Source organism: Monodelphis domestica, chromosome 2, assembly GCF_027887165.1.
Source record: "Monodelphis domestica isolate mMonDom1 chromosome 2, mMonDom1.pri, whole genome shotgun sequence".
NCBI classification, from domain to species: domain Eukaryota; kingdom Metazoa; phylum Chordata; class Mammalia; order Didelphimorphia; family Didelphidae; genus Monodelphis; species Monodelphis domestica.
Window position 1 is genome coordinate 98,436,124 of NC_077228.1, and position 25,622 is coordinate 98,461,745.

Here is a 25,622-nt window from a genome sequence, read left to right on the forward strand (position 1 = left end):
ATCTATCTGCCAAACAAACACGGGAACTATATGAACACAACTACAAAACACTTCCCACAGAATTAAAACTAGATCTAAACAATTGGAAGATCATTAACTGCTCATGGGTAGGATGAACTAACATAATAAAAATGACCATCCTACCCAAACTTATTTACTTATTTAGTGCAGTACCCATCAAACTACCAATTTTTTTACTGAATTAGAAAAAAACCATAACAAAAGTTCATTTGAAAGAACAAAAGATCAAGGATATCCAGGAAAATAATTTTTAAAAAATGAGAAGGAAGGTGGCCTTGCAATACTAGATCTCAAACTATACTATAAAGAAATGGTCATCAAAACAATTTAGTACTGGCTAGGAGACAGAAAGGAGGATCAGTGGAATAGACATGAGTAAGTGACCTCAGCAGGACAGTCTATGATGATAAGCCCAAAGATCCCAGCTTTTGGGACTAAAATCCACTATTTGATAAAAACTGCTGAGAAAATTGGGAAAGATTAGTTTTGGATCAACATCTCTCACCCTACACAAAGATAAACTCAGAATGGGTGAATGACTTGAACATAAAGAAGGAAACTATAAGCAAATTAGGTGAACACAGAATAATATACATGTCAGATCTTTGGGAAAGGAAAATTTTAAAACCAAGCAAGAGTTTGAAAAAATCACAAAATGTAAAATCAATAATTTTTATTACATCAAATTAAAAAGTTTTTGTATAAACAAACCCAAAGCAATCAAAATTGGAAGGGAAGTAACAAATTGGGGAACAATCTTCATAAAAAATACCTCTGACAAAGTTCTAATTATTCAAATTTATAAAGAGCTAAATCAATTGTACAAAAAAATCAAGCCATTCTCCAATTGATAAAAGGGCAAGAAACATCAATAGGCCATTTTTAGTTAAAGTAAAAGCACATGAAAAAGTGTTCTAAATTTCTTATAATCAGAGATGCAAATCAAAACAGCTCTGAGGTACCACCTCATACATAGCAGATTGGCTAACATGACATGAATGTAATAAATGCTGGAAGGGATGTGGCAAAGTTGGGACATTAATGCATTGTTGATGGAGTTGTGAATTGATCCAACCATTCTGGAGGGCAATTTGGAACTATGCCCAAAGGGCACTAAAAGACTGTCTGCCCTTTGATCCAGCTATAGCACTGCTGTGTTTGTACCCCAAAGGGATAATAAGGAAAAAGACATGTACAATAATATACATAGCTGCACTCTTTGTGGTGCCAAAAAATTGGAAAATGAGGTGGTGTCCTTCAATTGGGGAATGGCTGAACAAATTGTGGTATATGTTGGCGATGGAATACTATTGTGCTCAAAGAAATAATAAAGTGGAAGAATTCCATGGGAACTGGAATGATCTCCAGGAATTGATGCAGAGTGAAAGAAGCAGAACTAGGAGAACATTGAACACACAGACTGATACACTGTGGTACAATTGAATGTAAGGGACTTCTCCACTAGTGACAATGAACTGATCCTGAACAACTTGGAGGGATCTATGAGAAAAACCACTATCCACATTCAGAAGAAAAACTGTGTGAGTAGAAACACCAAAGAAAAACAACTGCTTAACTACATTGGTCGAGAGGGATATGACTGGGGATATGGACTCTAAATTATCATCCCAGTGCAAACATCAACAACATGGAAATAGGTTCTGATCAAGGACACATGTAATACCCAGTGGAATTGCATGTGGGCTACAGGAAGTGTGGGGGCAGGGGAGGGAGGAATAGAATATGATTCTTGTAACCAAAGAATAATGTTCTAAATTGCCTAAATAAAATTAAAAATATATTGAAATAAATAAAAAGAGGACCAAAAGGAAGAAGTAGAATCATTCCAATTCAGACATTTGATCATTTGGATTCAGACATTTGGACAGTCAGATTCAGAAATTCTGATATTCTGATAGATTCAGAGATATTTGATTGAGAACTCTGACTCAGAGTTGGACTGGAGGAACTTCTGTAAAAGACCTGACTGCTTTCATTTAGATGGTCACTGTTGGTGAGTGAAAGGCTCACTTAGTGACCCTGCCTTTCTGGAGGTGTGAAGCCTTCAGGAAAGGTCCATAGTCTTGAGACTCTATTCCCCTGGCTAGGACTTAGAATTTCTAACTGGTATCAGAGGAAATCTATGTTCGTTCTCTCTCTCTCTCTCTCTCTCTCTCTCTCTCTCTCTCTCTCTCTCTCTCTCTCTCTCTCTCTCTCTCTCTCTCTCTATCTCTCTCTCTCTCTCTCTCTCTCTCTCTCTCTCTCTCTCTGCCATTCTTTAATATCTCCCCTCTATTGTAAATAAACTACCATAAATTCCATTTACTTTACTAATTCATTTGAGGATTTAGAAATTAAATCCCTGGAGACCACCTAATAATATATTCAGAGTCCAACCACAATTAATTTTAACATGAGAATATCAAAGTGGTGACCATGGATTCAGGAAAACTATCATCTAGTCAAGCTCTGATACAATATTAGTTTTTGACTTTGGATACAATCATATGAATTCTTTATACTTCATTTTCTTCAACTATAAAGAAAGGCACTGTTGGAATACATGACCTATATAAGGTCTCAAGGTCTTAACAAGTCTTAAGGCTTTATCATATTGATTTGTACTTTTATATGATCATTATAAATGAGTTACCTATCTCTAACAAATCAGATCAAGTGGTGGCTCTATTTTGAAATACTTTTTATCATTCTTTTTGGTTTTATTCATATGAAAACATATTTAAATTTCTTATTTAAAAATCAAATAAGGTAATTTTTAAAAAGTATTTACTAAAGTGGCTGAAAGAGTAGGCTCATATTATAAGCACATAAGTGCTTATTCTTCTCTCTCCTTAAAATAAATTAGATTTTCTATTTTATGAATTATTATTATTATTATTATTATTATTTAGTCTTTAAAGTAAATTCATATTGAGAAGTATTTCTAGGCACTCTACTTTGAATCTGAACTGATCATTTCAAAGGTGAACCAAATGTTATTTTCATACAAAGTTACTGAAATAATAACACTCTAGAGAAAACTATTGTTTTACAATGTGATAACATTGAATATATAACAAAATATCAGTAACAAAACAAGAAGCATCTGAGATTTTTTAAAGTGCAAAATCCTTCACTCCTGGCATCAGCCCACCTATGATATGACTTAGTGGAAAAGTCCAAGAGAAATCAACATTCAGAACAGATAGTCTCAGATAAAAGTAAAGTTTTCCATATTATCATCTTATCCTCAAAGTCCTGAAATAACACTATTACATGACAAGTATTATACAGCAGAAATGGCAGCTTAAACAAGATTATCTACATTACTTGATGAAGTGGAAACTAAACTCTAGCTAAAGACCTTTCTGGTATAATAATGATGATAGCTGGAACAACCCAATCTGTGGGTTGTAACATTAATGACAAACATATTTGTGATATCAATGATGTTATCAATAGTGATGCTGTGTAATATCTAAGTAACTGGGAGCCACAGAGGAAAGTAGGAGATTATTTCAATAAATGAACACATGACAAAAATAAAATAAAACTGACATTAAATGAGTTGTACTTGATTACAACAATTAGCAGAAGAAGTGGCATTTGCATCTAGGCCTTCTTAGTCCCAATTTTTGAAATTTTACTAAATAACCTTTACAAGTCATAGTAATTAATTAGAATTAGAACCATGATTATATATTTAAAATTTGAAGGGAATTTAGAAGCTACCTCTTTCCTACCCTACCTCTCCTAGATCACATACCCCCCCTGCAAAAAATAAAACAAACAAACAAACAAAAAACTTTCAGGCATCAACATTTCAATATTAAAATTCTTCTAAAAGCCATGGAAACATGCTTGGTGTGTATAATTACATTACATGGTAAATGATAACTTTGTAAGAGAATATTTTTAAAATCCATTACTGAATACTGTTGGAAATTTATTATTGATTTATAGTTGTTTTATTAATCCTAAAAGGAACTATTATAGTCAAGCTTTTTCATTGTAACCAAGCTTTAAGGCTTTCAGGTTAAGAGTACTATTGTGTAGACCTAATACCAATCCTTAGTAAGTGAGCAAAACAAGATGCCAATTGAGGGAGATGAGAAAGATAAATGAAGGATGATTTAACCTGAACTCAATGTATTCCTAATCCTGGCCTGGGAGGGGACTCTGGGCTTAGATGATGTTGGCTTAATCTGAGTGTTCTAGTCACCATGATGGGTTAAGACTCATGGTCAGGTGGTCAGACACTGTAATTAAGAATCAATCACAATCTTAGTTTGGGGGAATTTCTGATTGCTTATGTAACTGAGTATTTATGTAACAACTAAACTGTATTAAAGAGTTTTTCTGTGAGAAGGACTTTTGATTACTGAAGGATCATTGAACTCTTATTATTGGTAACCACTAGCCTTCCAATAAACAGATGAGTTAAGCCCATGTAAGGTGCCTCACTCATTATTATAGATTTATTATAACATCTGAAAAATGAATCAGTCAAATAAAGTAGGGAAAACAAATAAAATGATAGAAAGTTTAAAGTTCAAGTGCTTGTACAGTTGAACTAAAAGATTTTTTAAAAGAAAATCTCCAAAGTGTTAGATGGTTTATTAATGGAATATATACTAAAGGACATGACTAAGAATTATGCAGAATAAGAAGGAACATAAGAATTGCATTTTGTCAAGGAAGAGAATATCATCAAATTTTGAAAATAGAAGCTTTTTTCCCCAAGAAAACTAAAAGATCCTGAGACTATGTTCCTTTAAATATTGATGCACTATAAATATGGTAGTATAATAAAATAATTTTTTACTCTAGAATTATAATATCTCTATCACTATGATTTTTTAATTCATTTTTTCTCAATGAAGAAAAATCCCTTTTTTCTCTTCTAACATTCTTTGATTGGGATGGGGATGTTGTAATATGGTCAATCAAGCAAAACTAATTTCTATATTGGTCAAACCCAAAAATTATAGGTCTCAATATGCACTCTGAGTTCATCACCCCTCTGTCAGAAGGTGAGCAGGAAGTATCATCATGAATAAGTGGAATTGTGCTGATCAAACTGTTTGTACGAATCTTAAGTTTCTCTAGAACCATCTCCTTCATCATTTCTTACATTACAATATAATTCATGGACATTAATATATAATATTGTGTCATTTTCCAAATGCTGGTGGCCATAAATGATTGAATGTATGAATCATTTTCTTCTTTCTTTGATATACATTCCTATTAGTGGTATAGTGGTATAGCTAGGTTAAAAGTTATGCACTCTACAAAATTTAAACCATAGTAAAATATTTTTCAAAATGTCTTTTTTCCTTCAATACAAAGTAAGGGCCAATGGTAAATGCTATATTTTATATTAACCATGTTACAAAAACAAAAAAAAATAAACATCATCAATACAGCAAATAAAAGGAACTCAATGGAAAGTATGAAATCACTTTTTGTGATACCATTTTCCTAAGACTTTTTCTGTAAGGGGGAAAATTTATTGAAAAACTGCTGAAGCATTGAACTTTTAAGGACTAATAAAATATGGAACTTTTTAGGGGACTGAGAAAGAAATAATTGATAATGATATTGAAAATTAGAGGTGGGTAATGATTGAAGGGACCAGATGCTAAGAAGAGATGGAAGGGGATGGTTTCAAGGCAGGCAAGGATAGGGGTTGACTTTGGCATGAAGAAGGGTCATTCTCTGAGTCTGAGGAAAAGTAAAAGTAAATATAGAATGATAATGAAGTGATTTAAGCTGTAGTTTTGGAGAGAAGAGGGAGTTGGTGAGTTTTTTCTATAAAATATAATCTAATATCCTCCCCTCAGGAGGAGTAAGGAAATGGCTATAGAAGAGAAGACAAGGTTGGAAATCAATGATGTGGAGAGCAAAAATGATCACTATCATAAAGCAATGAAGGCCCAGGTGAAACTAGAAACAAAAAACCTAGTTGACTGAGTCAACACAGTTGGACATCTGTGTTTTACAAGCTGTTTTCTCCAACAACATTCAGCAACATCTGAGTAAGACAAAAAATGGAAATTGCAGGGGCAATCCAAGGTTAGAATTTATAAAATAGATATGTATCAATAGGAAAAGAAGGCAAGAGATTCAAATTTAGAAGGATGTACAAAGTTGAATTGATTATAGGATAAAGATTCTGAAGGGAGGAAAGTGAGACTAGAGCAGAAATTATGGACCAGTGAAGCAGAGAATAGAGGAATCACTCTAGTGAAGGCAGAGAAATTATGTATAGGATTATATGAAAGGATAGGTGTAGTTGGGTCATATAAAGAAATTTCAGAGTTATGGACTGAGGAGGAAGAATAATAAGAGGCAGTGGTAAGATCAAGACTATGAACAGCACTATCTCTTGCTGAGATAAAGTGAGATAAGAAACAATAGGAATTAAAGAAGCTAACAAAAGAAGAAGCAAATATACTTGTGGGGGCTTCTGCATGCAAACTGAAATTCCTATGAATAAGGGCCAGGATTAAAGTAGAAGAAAATAGGAACAGGACAAGCATTGTGGGTCATGTCCATGAACCCTGCTGCTGGGAGAGGCTAAAATAGTGGTCCAGTTGAGTTTAGCAGATATGATTTTCAATTGGGCTAAAGATGACTTCTTTAAATCATCTTTAAGACTGCCCTAATATGTGGATCCCACAAGAACAGAGGAGGGTGCCTAAGGAGAGACAAACCAATCCAAGTTAAAACTGCCATGCCAGTTATTTTTAGGATCAGGCCTCTGAGTGTCCAATGCAATTTCATCCCATCTATCTTTTTATAACATCTCCTTTCCAAGTACTCTATGGCATACCCAACATCTACTTTTTTTTTCTATACTCCTTCCTGTTGAATGGGGATTGTTTTAGTCTCATCATTTTTTTTTTGATAGGGGCTAGGACAGGAAGAGAGAAGGAGGAGGAAAGCAGAGAAGAATGAATGTGGCTGAGAAAAAAAGAGGAAAGGCAGTTTCCAAGAATAAGCTAACTAAATCATTACATCCTATTACAGTCCGGGAAAGCAAGTAAAAAAAAAAAGCAATTTAAATGCCATTTACTCAATCAACATACATTTGTTACTATGATGTAGTAAGAGAACATTATTTACAATAACAGCAACAACTTATCATAGTCAACTGTGCATAACTTCAAGATTATCAGCAATTCAAGCTTCCAGGAAAACGTAAGAACCTCATGATTTTTTTTAAATGGCTATTCACTGACATAGAAGGAACTGATATATTCTGAATACAGAGTAAAACAAACAACTTTTTACTTTATTTCCATCATGAGTTTTGTGTATGTGTGTCTTCTTTAACAATATGACAAATATGGAAATGTGTACTGCATGATAGCCCATGTATTCTTTATCATATTATATTCTTAGTAATACCTACATAACATTACCAGTCTTTGTAGGGGAAAAGAAGGGGGAGAAAGGTGAGAGTATGGATAACACAATGTCAGAAAAAATTAAATTGTATATATATGCAATTAGGGAAAACATAGTAATAAAAAGATAAAGACTCCAAAAATTGACCAAAAAAAAGTTACTACTATATTCTAGACACTGTAATAGGCACCAGGGATATAAGAACAAACATTTTTTAAATCACCAGTCTTGAGAAGCAGACCACAATGCACATAAAACATCACATTAAGAATATGTGCAAGTTAATCATACCTGAGTGAGATTGCCCCTAGCACCTGTGAGTATCAGGGAGGTCTCAATAGGTGATGGCACTTGAACTATGCTGAAATGAATCTAGGATTCCAAGAGATGGAGTTGAAGAGGAAGTAAAATTAGGAGCACAAGGAACAGGCAGTGAAAAGGTAATGAGATGGAAAATGTAGTGTAACAGTAAGAAGGCTTGAGTTATGTTTAAGAGAAAAATATGTAATAAAGAAAGAAGATTGGGCCAGACTGTGAAAAGCCTTAAATTTCAAACAGAATAGTTTATATTTGTTACCATATGTAATAGAGGACTAGTAGAATTTATTGAGGGATGGGGTAGCATAATCAGACCAGCATTATTTCTCAGGTTTTTTTTATTATATACATAGTAACTACCACCAAATTAAACAAAATTTAAATAAAAAAGGTAAAAATATGTACAAAACCACAAACTCCACATGATTTACAATTTGTTTGAAAATAAGTAAATTATTTATGTGTGCTAATATAAACATTTGCTTTTAAGTTCCCTTTGAATTTGTTTTATCAGAAACTTTTTTCTCTTGATTTTATGGCTCTTATATTTGTTTGTAATCATATTATGTATTATTCTTATTATCATTCCTTCTCTTTTTATCACTTAATATATTTCCCTTATTTTTTGTTTCTAATATTTGCCATTTCAAATAACATAAAACAGTCTATTACCTTCAAATATCAGAATCTATTTAGCCATTTTTCCCAATCAATGCTATTTTCCAGTTATTTTGTCATTACAAAGCTTTCAAATATATTTTCATAAACACGGCTTTTTATTCTCTTGATGGTTCTCTAAAGGCCTTTAGGGCCCTTACAGCTTAAGGAATTAATTCTAGTAATGGGATACCAAGAATTATGATCATGAAGAGTTTTATAAGTTCTTAATGTACATTTCCACCTTGTTTTCTAAAAAAATTCACAGCTGCTTTAGCAATATAATATTAGGCCTATTTCTCTGTTTTCCTATCAACATTTAATATGGTCAACTTATCCCATATGCTTCTCAGTTAACATACACTGCCAGGGCCATATTTAACTAGAATGGTCCTTAGGGAGCAATCTATTGCCACAACCATACTGTTTTCAAAACCAAGTCTTTCAAGTTTGGTCATGCTCAGTAGAACCCTTGTTCCAATGTCACAACCCCTCAGAAATATAGTATTACTTGCCTAATATGATGAGTGTTAAACTAGACTTTTGCTGAATATCTATGCTTTCTCAATCATTATTGCTCATAATATTTTCTCCTTAACCTAAGGACTATGGAATTTAGCAATAATGTTCCTATGCATTTTCATCTTCGGGTCTTTTTGAAGTATGATTGGAAGATTCTTTAAATTTCTGCATTACTCTCTGATTCTAGAACTTCTGGGCAGTTTTCTTTGAGGATTACTTGGAGTATGGTTTCTAAACTCAATTTTTAGTCACAACTTTCCTAGAGTCCAATTATTCTTATATTGTCTCTCTGTGATCTATTTTCCATGTCATTTGATTTTGTGATGTCTCATAATCCTTTATATTATTTTCCATTTGTATTTTGCTGTATTATTTCTCAATGTCTTAGGAAATCATTATCTTCCCCTTGTCTAATTTTAGTTCTTAATTACTTTTCTCTTCCATGAGTTTCTAGATCTCCTTTTCCATTTGAGTGATTTTTCTTCCATAATTTTCTTGATTTTCTTGTATTTCTTTTTTCCCCTAATTTTTTCTCAATCTTATTTGTTTTATGAGGTCTTTTTTTTAAGATCTTCCAAAAGTTCTTTTTGACCTTGTGGCCATTTATTGTATTTCCCTGCTGTTTTTTAAAGTAGGTGTTTTTACTTCACTGGCCTCTGGGTTTGAGTTGAGATCTTCTCTGTCCTCTTACCAGCTAACAATAGTCATGTTCCTTTTCTTTTGTTTGCTATTCACTGTTATTTATTTGTTATTTTAGTGGCTAGGCTATTAGACTTAATTATTCACTTTTTGCTGGAATCCCAGTGGTTCTGCTAAGTTGGGGTCTGATACCTCAGGTTTCAGGATTTTTTATGTGTTTCTTTCCTTCTGGGTCCTACGTGGTTATTCTTGTTTTCTAAAGTCCATAATCACATGTACTCTTGGTTCCCTGCTGTTGGGTAGGTGTTCCAACCAAGGCCTGTAGGCAAATCTGCCACTATGTCTATAGTTAGTCTACCATTCCCTGTGGCAGCAAGTAGGGACTCCATTTTCCTGGGAATGACTACAGCTGACAGAGCCATAGTCCCTCAGCAACTACACTCACACTTACTAATGCATGATCCTTCCTGTCTTTTCCTAGTGCTTCCGCCCAGGATAGAGGAGGTATCTTGGACCTCCACAGTTCCTTGTTTGTTTGGAGTAAGGCTTGAGTTCCTGCCCTCAGAGCACATACCCATAGACTCTGTGATATTCACTCTTTCAGTCCCAAGCTAAGGGCAAATAGGAGTCCCTGAAGCCAAGGGTACAGTATATACACCAATTCCCAGGGCCCTATGCCTGTGGATTCCAATGGTATCCTGTAGGATGCAAGCTCCTAGGCTCAGCAAACAAGGTCAGGTTGTTGGTCCTGTCTGAGGCTGCCTTGTGGATTCTACTATTTGGTCTATTCCTGCCCCCAAGGCATGAGGAGGTGGGACTCAGGCCAGGGAACTCTGAAACATTTCTTCCTCATTATTCCTGGCTCTTCAATTTCATTCCTAGTTCCTGCCTGGTTTTGCTACTTTTAGTGTTAACTCTGTGGAGTTATTTTGGTTGGTTTGGGAGGGTATTATGAGGGTGAGGAAGCATTACACTCTACTCTTCCATCTTCCCACAATGCATCATCACATCATTTAAGAAAATACTACCTTGGTAGCTCTATGAATAACAAGCCTACAATGATTACATTTTGCTAAGAGATGATGCTTTCAATAGGCAAAACAGAAAAAGAAAGAACAAGTTAAGTTTAAGTTTGGCTAAGAAAGGTTAAGAAAGTGAAATTCCAGAATATTTCTACAGACTTCTGGTCAAGATGGCAGCTTAGAGAAAGCTAAAGTCCAGATCTCCTGAAACCCTTCCATACCTATCTCAAACTGAATGCTCCTAGGACACCGAAATTCAAAACAATCAACAGCATAGACCCCGGGGGTCCTCCTCCTGGACCTGGACCTGGATCAAAAGGTACGGCTCCCCCTAAAAACCAGAACCTGAGACCACTCAGACCTAAGGGGTAGGCAGAAGGAAGGTCCTAGGACCCATCCCCCCCAACCCAGAGTGCCAAGTCTGAGTCCAAGGCAGCAGAGGCAACCTCAGAGCCCCACGGCCTGATAATCTGAAGGCCACTTCCTGAAAACAACCTGACCCAGTCGAGGGGGCACCCAGATAGCAGGGAAACAGAGAGAGATGGGGGAGCTTGTAACCCCCTGGGAGGACCCCTCAGAGCTCCGGGAAGCCGCAGCCCCTCCCCCTCAGAGAGCAGGGTCATCTGGAACAACAGCAACCCTCAGGGCTGGCAAAAGGGCCTCGGGAGCTGGCTATTCTGAAGGCCACATCCTGAAAGCAACCTAACCCAGTCGAGGGGGCACCCAGACAACAGGGAAACAGAGAGGAGGGGAGCTTGTAACCCCCTGGCGGGATCCTTCCATTGGAGTCTCACGAAAAAAGTCCCTGCCTCAAGGCATACTAAATTCAAACCAGGGAAAGCTAATCTCATTAGGAGCCCTCTGAGCTCAGGGACACACCAGCAATTCCTGGCTAAGATAAGAAAGGCTAGTACCCCCACTCAGATAGAGATGGCAAACGCCACAGAAGCACAAAAGTCCCAAAATTAAAAAAAAAAAAAAAAACAAGAAGAAGGGGGCTACTTTGGACACATTTTATGGAGCAGAAATACAAAACACAAAGGAGATAGAAGAGGAAACACAAGCAAATGCTCCAAAACCTTCCAAAGGAAATGGAAACTCTCCACAAACCAATGAAGAATTTGAATCTGAAATGATAAAAAAGATGGAAGCCTTCTGGGAGGAAAAGTGGGAAATAATGCAAAAGAAATTCACGCATCTACAAAACCAGTTTGACCAAAGTGAAAAGGAAAACCAGGCTTTAAAGCAAGAACTAATAAAGCAAAGCCAAAAGACCAAGAAATTAGAAAAGAACATAAAATATTTCACTGACAAAGTGACAGATTTGGAAAATAGAGGGAGAAGAGATAATTTAAGAATAATTGGACTTCCAGAAAAGCCAGAAATAAACAGCAAACTCGACATTGTAATAGAAGAGATAATAAAAGAAAATTGCCCTGAGATTCTAGAACAAGGGGGCAATACAGCCACTGACAGAGCTCATAGAACACCCTCTACACTAAACCCCCAAAAGACAACTCCCAGGAATGTAATTGCCAAATTCCAAAACTCTCAAACAAAAGAAAAAATCCTACAAGAAGCCAGAAAAAGACAATTTAGATATAAAGGAATGTCAATGAGGGTCACACAAGACCTTGCAAGTTCTACTCTAAATCATCGTAAGGCATGGAACATGATCTTCAGAAAGGCAAGAGAGCTGGGTCTTCAACCAAGAATCAGCTATCCAGCAAAACTGACTATATACTTCTAAGGGAAAGAATGGGGATTCAACAAAATAGAAGATTTCCAACTTTTTGCAAAGAAAAGACCAGAGCTCTGTGGAAAGTTCGATATCGAAAATCAAAGAGCATGGAATACCTGAAAAGGTAAATATGAAGGAAAGGGAAAAGGAGAAAAATGTTATCTTCTTCTTTTACCCAAACTCTCTTCTATAACAACTACATTTATATCAATCTATGTACACTAACATGTGGGGAAAATGTAATGTGTAAATGGGGGAAAAGAAAGACCAAATAGACCACATCAGCAAACAAACCAACAAGAATCACATGATTATCTCAATAGACACAGAAAAAGCCTTTGATAAAATACAACACCCATTCCTATTAAAAACACCAGAAAGCATAGGAATAGAAGGGTCTTTCCTAAAAATAATAAAAAGTATATATCTAAAACCATCAGCTAATATCATCTGCAATGGGGATAAACTAGATGCATTCCCATTAAGATCAGGAGTGAAACAAGGATGCCCATTATCACCTCCATGACATTGTACTAGAAACACTAGCAGTAGCAATTAGAGAAGAAAAAGAAATTGAAGGCATCAAAATAGGCAAGGAGGAGACCAAGTTATCACTCTTTGCAGATGACATGATGGTCTACTTAAAGAAATCTAGAGATTCAACCAAAAAGCTAATTGAAATAATCAACAACTTTAGCAAAGTTGCAGGATACAAAATAAACCCGCATAAGTCATCAGCATTTCTATATATCTCTAACCCATTTCAGCATCAAGAATTAGAAAGCGAAATACCATTCAAAATCACCCTAGACAATATAAAATACTTAGGAATCTATCTTTTGAGACAAACACAGGAACTATATGAACACAACTACAAAACACTCTCCACATAACTAAAACTAGACTTGAACAATTGGAAAAACATTAACTGCTCATGGATAGGATGAGCCAATATCATAAAAATGACCATCCTACCCAAACTTATTTATCTATTTAGTGCCATACCCATTGAACTCCCAAAATATTTCTTTACTGATTTTAAAAAAACATAACAAAATTCATTTGGAATAACAAAAGATCAAGGATATACAGGGAAATAATGAAAAAAAAAACACATATGATGGGGGCCTTGCAGTCCCAGACCTTAAACTATATTACAAAGCAGCAGTCATCAAAACAATTTGGTACTGGCTAAGAAACAGAAAGGAAGATCAGTGGAATAGACTGGGGGAAAGCGACCTCAGCAAGACAGTATACGATAAACCCAAAGATCCCAGCTTTTGGGATAAAAATCCACTATTCGATAAAAACTGCTGGGAAAATTGGAAGACAGTATGGGAGAGATTAGGAATAGATCAACACCTCACACCCTACACCAAGATAAATTCAAAATGGGTGAGTGACTTAAACATAAAGAAGGAAACCATAAGCAAATTGGGTAAACACAGAATAGTATACATGCCAGACCTTTGGGAGGGGAAAGACTTTAAAACCAAGCAAGACATAGAAAGAATCACAAAATGTAAAATAAATAATTTTGACTACATCAAATTAAAAAGCTTTTGTACAAACAAAACTAATGTAACCAAAATCAGAAGGGAAACAACAAATTGGGAAAAAATCTTCATAGAAACCTCTGACAAAGGTTTAATTACTCAAATTTATAAAGAGCTAAATCAATTGTACAAAAAATCAAGCCATTCTCCAATTGATAAATGGGCAAGGGACATGAACAGGCAGTTCTCAGCCAAAGAAATCAAAACTATTAATAAGCACATGAAGAAGTGTTCTAAATCTCTTATAATCAGAGAGATGCAGATCAAAACAACTCTGAGGCATCACCTCACACCAAGCAGACTGGCCAGCATGATAGCAAAGGAAAGTAATGAATGCTAGAGGGGATGTGGCAAAGTAGGGACATTAATTCATTGCTGGTGGAGTTGTGAATTGATCCAACCATTCTGGAGGGCAATTTGGAACTATGCCCAAAGGGCAACAAAAGAATGTCTACCCTTTGATCCAGCCATAGCACTGCTGGGTCTGTACCCCAAAGAGATAATGGACAAAAAGACTTGTACAAAAATATTCATAGCTGCGCTCTTTGTGGTGGCCAAAAACTGGAAAATGAGGGGATGCCCATCAATTGGGGAATGGTTGAGCAAATTATGGTATATGTTGGTGATGGAATAGTATTGTGCTCAAAGGAATAATAAAGTGGAGGAATTCCATGGATACTGGAACAACCTCCAGGAAGTGATGCAGAGTGAGAGGAGCAGAACCAGGAGAACATTGTACACAGAGACTAATACACTGTGGTATAATTGAATGTAATGGACTTCTACATTAGTAGTGGTGAAATATCCCTGGACAATCTGCAGGGATCTAGGAGAAAAAACACTATTCATAAGCAAAGGATAAACTATGGGAATAGAAACACCGAGGAAAATCAACTACCTGACTACAGCGGTTGAGGGGACATGACAGAGGAGAGACTCTAAACGAAACTCTAATGCAAATATTAACAACATGGAAATGGGTTCGAATCAAGAACACATGTGACACCCAGTGGAATCACGCGTTGGCTATGGGGGCTGGGGGGTGGAAAAGAAAATGATCTTTGTCTTTAATGAATAATGCTTGGAAATGATCAAATAAAATATTATTAAAAAAAAGAAATGTTATGAAAAAAAGAAAAAGAAAAAAAGAAAGTGAAATTCCAGAAGTAAATCCAGCAGAACCAAGAGAAAACAGATTAAGACAAAAAGCTTGAAAGGCAAGTGAAAATAGATTGACAATGTAAGTGTCCCTGTTAGTGTGTGTGTGTGTGTGTGTGTGTGTGTGTGTGTGTGTGTGTGTGTGGTGTGTGTGTGTGTGTGTGTGTGGATAGGTAGTGAGATAGATGACTGTAAGAAAGAAAGATAAAAGGAAAGAAACAAGATACATAGATGATATATAACTTAGAGGCCCACTAGACAAGAATATTTCTTCCCCAATTTCATAAACAGTGAATTTACAGTGAGATTACCACTGTCAATTCATGGAAGAAAGACCAAGTTTCTGGAGGACCAGATATCTTGGATGTCTATACAAAGTGATGAGGGTTTAGAAAAAAAATCTGATAAGATGAACCTCCAAATGGCTTTTTCATGGAAACCTATCAGCAAAAAGGCAGCATCAAGCTCTACCAATGCTTTGGAATATCAGCCTTCAGACATGAAGTGAAGACAAAAAGCATTTATAAAGCACGCATTACATGCCAACTACTGTGCTAAGCACTTCCTTACGTCACAAATCTTTTGTTAGATTCTAAGGGTTGATGATGATCCTTGGCCTTTTCCTTTCAAATTTCCTCCCAGAATCCAGGTCGCCTCATCAGAGAATAGATTACTTTTCAAGGAGAGTGTGCACTGTAAATCTTGAAATTTCTCAGACTTGTGAATGTTAAAAATTTCCCCATCGGGGAATTCTCAATTGGAACAATTCCCTACTGGGAACATTCCACATTTGGATGTGATAACTCTACTTGGATCAGAAATGGGAGGACCTCTGCTCCACCCGTACTTGGGACTGCTTTAGGGGAGAGAACTCCTTGCTAAATAATGAGGTTACTTGGGCCCATACTTATAGTGAGGCAAAAAGTTCTTTAAGCCATGCCTATTTTTAGAAGTAATACAAAGGGATGCTAAATACCTATTAAAGGTCAGGCAACTTGTAAACTTGCCAGGAGGAAAGAGGTAAAAACTTATTCAGAAGTTTTTTCTGGTTCAAACTTACTAAAGGGATTAGTCGACCCAGCAGTGAATTCAGAATGGGCTGTCCCTTGGAAAACGTCTACTGTGATTGGTAGATGGAAGAACTTAGGGGAAGTGACATAGGAGAAAACCCCCTATATAAGAAAAAGCAGAATCTCTTGAAAAACATTCCTTTTGGAGAGAAAATCTCTTGGGAAGAAATCTCTTATGAGGATCGCTTGAGGAAAGATCCTTTTGGAGGATCACTGGAGGAGAGGCTCTGGAGAAGGGGATCTCCTGGAGGACAATCTCTAAGGAGGTCTCGCTGGAGCTCCTCTGAGGGGACTCTGTCCCTCTGGAGACTCTTGAGAGAGGCCCTTTGAAACAGTCTCTGGCTGGAAGGCTCTTTGAGGAGGACTCTGGCTGGAACTCTCTCTGAGGAGCCTCTGTCACTTGAATCCTTGCTTAGACAGACCTTGTGGTGAGTGATAAAAGACTGACTGACTGATCTCTCTCTCTTAAGACTCAGGTCTAGGCCATGTTGGCTTAAGGTGCTTCATACTTATATCCTTTTTTCTCTCTTTCTCTCTTTTCTTTAATTCCTCCTTGTATTATTAATTAAATTCTCTATAAAACCCAGTTAACTTGGGTATATTCATAATTGGGAATATTTCCCTGGCGACCACCTTATATTTGATTTAAACCCAAGACACTGTAGTGAAACATATTTTCTGCAGTCACAAATTTACTCACCCACTCTTATATCTACTATAATTTATATCTTTAACTATTTTAATCACCACAATTTATGACCCCAACTATTTTAAATTCTATGGCACACTCAGGTAGAATAAGATTGATGACTAAGATATAAAATGCTTTTCTGTGTTCCACAAAGTGAAATCACTTTGGTAAGAAGGAAATTTAATTAAGCAGCTCCTCATTTGTATTAGCTTAAGAAACCCTTAATTTTGATACTTTGTAACTGTGTGATTTATAGTAAGAATATAGTCCCAGGGAAGAGTTTGTGTAAGTAACCAGATTAAGAATGTGGTCCCAGGATAACATCTGAGTTATAATTATAAGTCTGTTCTGTTATAGTAATTTTAATTGTGTGTGTTGTTATATTAATCACAAGTCAATTATGTTAATCCTAAGTGTGTGAATCCATTTTATAATGTGCTCTACATTAAAACTATTCATGTAAGAAGTTACAGGGACCAGAAGGTCACCATAGTAAGGTCATGAAGACCAGGAGGTTTGGAAATGGTTTCAAAGAACTTTTGTGGGGAAGCTGGGGACAAACATGAAACTGTAAAAGGGTATGTGTTTTGCAATTTGAGCTCTCAGATTCAACTAAAGAATCTGCAGACCTCTGGCCCAGTAATTTATTTGCTCACAATAAAGAGGGATCTTTGCCCAGCAGGGTCTCCCAGCATCTTATTTCTACACTTTCTAGTTCTTGTGGACTGTATACTCAGCAGGTACAAGGCTCATGTCCTACTATTAAAAAAGCAGGCCCAAAACATTCTGCCACATGTGAGAGGAGAGACAAGACAGAAAGGCCCTTGAGAGCATCCTTAGCATACTCTCAGACTATCTGGGATTAGGCAGTTGTTCCCTTTTTAAACTTCTCTCCTTTTTTAACAAATTTCCTGTCAGTAGACAATGATCTTGAGGCCATCAAGGTCTTCTAGTTTTACCCCAACTTCTGTTTAAAAAACGAGGAATTGAGGCCTAGCAAGATTAAGTGATTTACCCAACATCATTCAGATATTAATGTCCTTTGGTATAGTAAAGTCAAATAACTTTAAGACGCAAGGAAAGCATTAGAGTCATGCAATTTCAGCCAATCTCACTGTTGTGGTTCACAAGGAAGATTTTATCAGTAGATAAATTGCTTTAAAAAACTATTAATGTAATAATATTCAACAAATACATTTTAATGTGAAAAGGACAAGAACATTTTGTGAGAAATTAAACTTCTGTTAATTTGTTTTTTAAAAAGAACTAAATATGTTATATTTAACAACATAGTGGTATTTTGTGCTATTTGTGTTCTCTATTTTTTTCTGCTTTGTTCTTTATTATTTTTAAAATATTTAGTGATATCTTTTTTTTTTATCTTAGCTCAAACTATCTCTTATTTGGAGCTTGCCTGAAAGATCAAACCCAGGCACAATCATGAGTGCTGGTTCTGATCATTTTATTATCATCTCCTACTTCCCACAACTCACCTAATATGTCTCTCCCTGAACAACAAAAATCTATAACCACTAATTTGACAATAGTAGAGACATAGTGCCCTCTGCTGTCCACTAAGTCATGCAAGCTAAACCCCCTACTCAGACTCTTCAAACCTTTCATCAGAATATGTGAGCAGACCTGGTTATTTATGCTACATTATATGAAGGAAAGGAACTCTCCCACCATTTATAGACAATTATGGCCTCATGTCTTAGTGATTCTCAGGTGGTGCTTCCTAATCGAGTCTGTATATAACATAAAAATGGAAGAGCCAGCTTTCAAAATTGTTTGGTCAAAGGCCTCTCTAACAAAGAAGCAAAAACACCCAACCACCTAATTCTCCAAATTTAATTCAGGGGTACAGATTGGAATTTGCACATGAATCTAAGTTGGTGCACCATGTAATTTCAATGAACCAGTCCAACATTTCTGAATAAATGAACATAATAAAAATTAAGGAATTCATAGAATTTACATTTCTTGTTTTACTCACAGTGGTATAATTCTTTCTATTTACTTAAGATGATGTTTCAGAGACTATGGTCTAAAAGAAGAATGAAACCTTATTATGTGTCTCCACTAATTAATGGTTCTTTAGAAAGAGGACAAAATTTCCAGTTTCTGTGGAGATATTCTGGGCTGGTTGATTAATTTAATGAAAATTACTGTAATTATTTTCTCAGCCATGTGTTTCCTGTTGTTTTTGTGTGATGATGGTCATTTTCAAATTGCCCATTAATAATGTTCTAAGTACTTCATTGATGCTATATACAATGTTCTTTCATGTGTAAAGCAGCACAGCATGTACTTCCCAAAGAATCATGTGCCATATGGTTTCTGATTTAAAATAATTCATGTAAATTATAATAACATACTATTAATATACATAAGACAGTTTAATAAAATATTTCTGCTGTTAATAGAATTTAGATATACTTACGGATTATCCAAAAGCAAGACTATGGGGTTAAGTTCTTTCTTTGGTCTATAATATGCCCTGAGAGGAACAATAAAGTTATATAATCCATTTCCAGCAGTTTCAGCTGCAACAATAATTAGTTTATTTTTGAATCCATAAGCTTTTGCATCTTCGTAATAGTTATGTTGGCAACTCTAGAGGGAAAAAACAGATGAAACACAATTTTGAAATGACCCTGTAATTTGGTACAAAAATATTGTGTAAAATAAAATAGGGGCTCTATATACACAGTCATGGAAAAACTGTTTTTGAACTATCAGTCATGCAAAATGCACAATTATTTACTAACAATTAAAATGTGCTTTAGTATAGTCATGTACAAATAATCTTATTGGATAAACAAATGAAAGAAAAATGGGGAAAATTTTTATAGTGAGTTTCTCTGATTTAGGCTTTATTCCTTGAATTTATAAAAATAAAAGGCATTTTTATCCAATTGATAAATGGTCAAATGATAGGAACAGTCCATTTTCAGAAAAAAATATCTAAGTTATAGTCGAATTTTAAAAAATATCCTGTCATATGTAAAGGACGATCAACTGTGAAAGACAGGTATTCTGAACAATACACTAAGGTAATTCCAAAGGATACATAGTGGAAAATGTTATCCACCTCCAATGAGGCAACTGCTGACCTCTAAATGCAGATTAAAACTTATTGTTTTTCCACTATATTTTCTTGCTTTTTTTGCAACATGGTTAATACATAAATGTGTTCTACATGATTTTACATATGTGATTGATATCATATTTAATTCCTCTTGAATGGGGGAAGGCTTGGAGGGATGGAGAGAATTTGAATTCAAAATAAACAAAAATTAAAAAAACAAACAACAAGAGAATTAGCTCCATTTTTGCATATAAAGAAACTGAGGCACAGAGAAATTAGATTGTGAGAGAGCTAAGTTTTGTGTGTCCAAATCCACTGTGTTCTTACTGATCCTGTGTTAACTATCTTGAGGAATACTTTCAAGAGGTTTACAAAAAAAAGAGAAAAGGAAATTTTTATTCATAATGACATAATTTTATAGAACCCTGAATATATTAAATACTTTAAATGTATATAGAATAGTTGAGAATGTTGGAATACATTTTTAATGGCATAGTATTTTTAGGATTATTTTTAGCCACATTCATTGAAGATACTTGAAAACAATCTCATCCCCTTTCAAATTCAGTGAAATTGGATTTTGCTGTCCCTTTAAAAATGAAATGATTATCATGTAAACCAATAAAATGAATGGACAAGTACCCAAATCAATGAAATTAGAGATCTATAGAAGGGCTGAAAGGCATTATTAATATGCAGTGAGTTATGCAAATTCCACAAAGTCCAAATGGAAAAATATAGTGCTATTTTCCACATACACATCAGCTTGTTTGGCCAGAAGCCTAAATATTTTGACAAAAATAAAGTTGATTCAGTAAAATTATTTCTTAAAAAATATTATGGTAAAAATTATTTGTTCTTTTTATTCCACAGAAAAATATTATATTTTACTTCAATTATATAAACCAACAATGTCAAATTAATTAAACTTGCCTGTGAAAATTTATAATCTATTTTTAAGGCATTCAATTAAAATTTTGCATCACATTTTATTGAATATATTTAAATGGATTCATTAACTCATTAATATTGGTGGCTCCCTTTCAGCCATGCAGATCATTATTCATATATACCTGGCCTTTATCCTATTCAACTCTTGTCTATGCCTTCTATAAGCTAGCCACAGGAAATCTCTCCAAAATTTGATAGGGGATGACTCGCTGACTTACTCTGGCATTGCCAAGATACTGACAAAACACAGGTTGTCCACTGGTCATCCTTCATTTTTGTCAATTGAACACCTCAGGTTCTTTTTCACTCACATTTTTAAATGACATTTCTTACATATATTTGGCTGCTCTTTTTTGGAATGTGTTCCTATTTATGCATGCCCCCTTTATAGTTCTTCCTTGTCTTTAGCAATTTTTCCAAGATTATTATGTTCTGTGATTCTGTCATAAAACCTATTTCAGAATGAATAGTGAATATTGAATTTGACTCTGTGTTAATATTATTATAATTAATCCATATATCTATAGTGTTAATCTACTAACAGTGAGTTTCTAGTACATGCCAAGCACTGTTAGGAACTGAATCTATGTACTGACATAAATCAATCTGCAATAGCTCTTAAATACATTGATAAAGTTATATTAATATGATTTACTGGGATTTAAAATGTTTGAAATTTGTCAATAGCAGTATAATGAAATGAAGAGTTTTTGACAGATTGAGATAAACTTTAAGAAAATAGTACTAACTGAGTCTGTAGCATATTGACTGACTTCTTTAAAATTAATGAGAGAGAGAGAGAGAGAGAGAGAGAGAGAGAGAGAGAGAGAGAGAGAGAGAGAGAGATTTATTCCTTTCATCATATTGGCAGAAAATAATGAGACTGGCTGTTTCCCATTAGTCATCATTATGATTCCTAAGATTTTCATTTCATGTGGGCAATGATATCCTATTTAGTTACACATTCTTGTTTGATTTCTGAAATATTTGATCAAATAACTATTTAGTATAAGATAAGCAGAGTTCTACTTTTTAAACATAACTTTATGTAATAATCTATATCTACTATATCTACTTTGAAAACACCTAGCCCAGTCAAAGAACACTTAGATTTAAATAAGATTTATTTTTTTAAACTGGGTTATCCCTTCTTGTTTCTCTGGTTGCCAATGGTGCATCACTAAAAACAAAAGCAGATCTTTCCTAAACTGCCCTATATGAGGATTATTCCAGTCAAATCAGAATATTCTCACTACTATTCTGTTCCTATCCTCTCCTATACCCATGCCTTTGCTCTTTGCTGTTCCCATCATCCCCTATGCCCAGAAAACACTTCTTCCCTCCCTCCATTAATTTACTAAGCTCTGTATCCATATCCTAATTTCCATCCTTTTCTTCAAATCGTAACTCAGATACTAAACAACTCAATGTCTTGCCATGTGAATTGATTTCTCTCTTTTCTAATTTCTTATTGAACTTCTTAAAATTTTAAGTTCTTTAAAAGCAGAAGTGTTATTAAGTATATATTTGATTTATCATTAAGATTTATCATTAAGAGTTTCTCTGCTGACATAATAGAATTAAATAGTTAATTTAAATATAACATCATTAAAAAACTAAATAAAAGTAGGCATTTTATACCCCTGTCATTTTCCCAGCTTTTCCCAGCATATCTTTTTGCTTAAGTCACTCACTTTGTGATTTTAAAAGGCCTGAGATAAGGTAAAAAAGACAGGAGGGATCCAATAATATAATTCATCCAGTACTCCCTTTGACACCCCTCTTCATTCTAAATCAGTTTTTCATGACCAAAATTGTCTTTGTTCAACAACATTACAAAGGAAACCAATACTGAAAAGCTTAGGAACTTGGATCTGTGCAGTGTTTAAAACTATAATTCCAAAGGACTAATAATGAAATATGCTCCCTAATGTCTGACAGAGAGGTGATAGACTTAATGTGCAAAATGAGACAATCATTTTCAAACACAGACTATATGGCAATCTGTTCTGCTTAGGTATGCATATTTATCACAATAGCTTTCATTTTCATTCTTTTCTTTTTTTTCCTTAATGGGAAAGAGGTGTGTGAAGGAGTGGGTTTGCAAATGGTTGTCAAAAAAGGGGGATAAAGGAAAGCAGGTAATTGAAGCATTTTGTAAAATGCAGTGAAGAGAAATTAGAGTCTGATAAGGATAGCTTTAAAAGATTTATGTTTACTTTATTAAATATTGAGAAGTAAAAACAATTTGCATGAAAGAGAATAGTAGGTTCATATCACAATTCTCTTTTTCTTTACTATGCTGTAAAAAGGAATGCTAATTTTTCAGTACTTATTAAAAAAAGAAAACTAAGAAATTGTATCTGTTCAAGGGCTGCAGGAAGAGCATATTCTTAGTTTTCTACCAGATGACCACCTGAGGACTCTGTAGTTCAAATCAAATACAAGTGTTGTTCACTTAAGAATCTAGTAGGAAGACAAAAACAACTTTCCTGGAAGCCAGTTTATTCTTTTGGTGGACTGTCTTCTAATTCCAAACTAAAGTTGAGGATGATTTTTAATCGCCACAAAGAAGGGTAAAATAAACATGTTTATTTTACATGTTCAAATAAGATTAGAAGGAACTCAAAAGTATAATGTGAATTTTTAAATTATGCTATTAAAGTAATTATAAAAGAGTAATGCTTCTGAAAATAAAGTCTGTGACATCATGAGAACTGTTGCTATGAAAGCAGACACATTGTGAAGTTCTGAACTTATGGTTCCTTTCACAGCAAATTGGAAACTTTAAGAAATAAGTGGCTTGACATATTTCCTCGGCTACAATGCCCTAGTTACTGTGACCCTTATGGATGTTAAGTGTTTCAATGTCAAGAGAATGAATGGAAAGACTGCGTATTGTACTGGAAAAAGCACTGGTTTCAAGAATTGTGAAAGACTTCAGTTTAAATCCTGGCTCTGATAGTTATTATTTGCTGACCTTACACAAGCCTCTCTAAGCCCAAGTTTTCTCATGTTTAAATGGAGATTCTGATAGTATTTGGAGTCCCTACCTCCAAGAGATGTTTTAGGGAAAGAATTTTACAAATTCTAGAGTTTGTCAAACATATTAGCTAGCACTAAGAAGCTCTGAAAACACTTCTACTGTTGTCAGCAAGAGGAAAAAAAAAACAATTGCAAGTTTTATTTGGGAAGAATAGCAAGAAATTACAGGATTCCACATAGAATCAAGAAAAAATTTTAAATTATTGCACAGAAAAGTAGACTTAACACAACTTTAAAATGACATTTAGTGAAACATCCTTGTTCTAGAAATGAAGAAATAAAATGAGCCTAGAATCCATTTTCCTAAAATCCAAACTTTCATTATGGAATGCTGTATTTAACATTTGTGAAATCAATTGATTTTTAAAGTTCAGTTTCATATTACATTCGTAGGATTTACATATTACACTTTTAGAACTTCTTATATATCTCCTAAAACAATTTTTTCAACATCTGCACATATTTTAATGTTGCATGCTACTTATGTCTTACTGAATGTTAGGATCCAGTTATTTAAAAAAGCATTTACCTTGTCTAGTCTTAGACAACAAACCGGAATTTTTTCATGAAGAAGATGGCAAAAAGTAGGAGAACTTCCTATATATGGAGAGTAAGGAGGGTAGCCTTTAGCATATCTGAAAAAATATGAAATAATTCCCTTCAATACGTTATATAATATTATGACAATAAGCTAAGCCATTGTGATTTTTCTGTTCTGTTAGATTCTGTAAAGAAACACTTTTTTTTGTTTCTCATTAAAACATTTCTATAAATAGCTCCAAAAGCTGAAGACTTTTAATAATAATAAAAATAACATTATTCACTTTAGTACTTTTGTAAAGCACTTTTAAGGCACTTTTTATTAAATTTAATTTTAGTTCTGAACTGTGATTTCATTAATGCTAGAAATTCTTCTAGTGGAAACATCCTCCACTAATACAGTTTGGAAACTCATTTGTAACTTCTAGTCTTAGGGCATTACCTAGGTCATTAAGAGGTTAATTGACTCTTCTATGGTCATAAAATTAATATTTGCCATAGACAGGACTTCTATACATGTCTCTCTGATTCCAAAACCAGCCATTCTGATTCTGTAACATTCATTACTCATTAACATTATTGCTCAATGATAATACTCATCATCTAATTATTTTTACCAATATTACCAATATATAATATATTCATACAAAAATAATTAGAGGATTAAGTAAATGTCCTATGTAAATATACATATAGACCAGATTTCTGTCTAAATGAGACTTAAAACTTTATCTAAAGCATATGTTCTTGATATGGGGTACATAATTTTTAAGAATATATTGTTGATAACTTTCAATATCATTAACTTCCTATGTAATCCTATATGTTTTACTTTACACACTTAATATTCTGATAAGAGATTCTCAGGATTTACCACATTGTGAAAAAGATTTATGACATAAAGTTGCTCTGTCAGTTCTGTGGCAAGAAGTATGATTTCTCTCTATGACTTGTTAGCATTTTTCTATCCTAGATGATTATCTAGGTAAAAGCATTCTAAATAATAATCCTGAGAAACTTATTCACAGAGGTGGAAAGCACTGGGAATGGCCAGAGAAGTGATCTCATGAAAGTAGTAACAAAACTTCTCAGAAGATTTTATGATTTGTTTTTTGACATGAGATAAACCCACCACCTTAATTTTTCCCAAGTCTGACTGCAAAAGTCCTTATAGTCAAGAAGAT

General features: G+C 34.5%; 1 protein-coding gene across 3 annotated transcripts in view; it reads right to left on the reverse strand.

Annotated features, from left to right (window-relative positions):
• The window catches only part of KCNT2 (potassium sodium-activated channel subfamily T member 2), a 515,262-nt gene that overhangs the window by 80,270 nt on the left and 409,370 nt on the right, over positions 1-25,622 (reverse strand). For all 3 annotated transcript variants that reach the window (XM_001376989.4, XM_056815678.1, XM_007480998.3), the window contains 2 exons: positions 24,428-24,533; positions 19,255-19,427 (listed from right to left, as the gene is read on the reverse strand). In XM_001376989.4, coding sequence (XP_001377026.1) covers positions 19,255-19,427; positions 24,428-24,533 — 279 coding nt within the window. The remainder of the gene's footprint in view (positions 1-19,254; positions 19,428-24,427; positions 24,534-25,622) is intronic.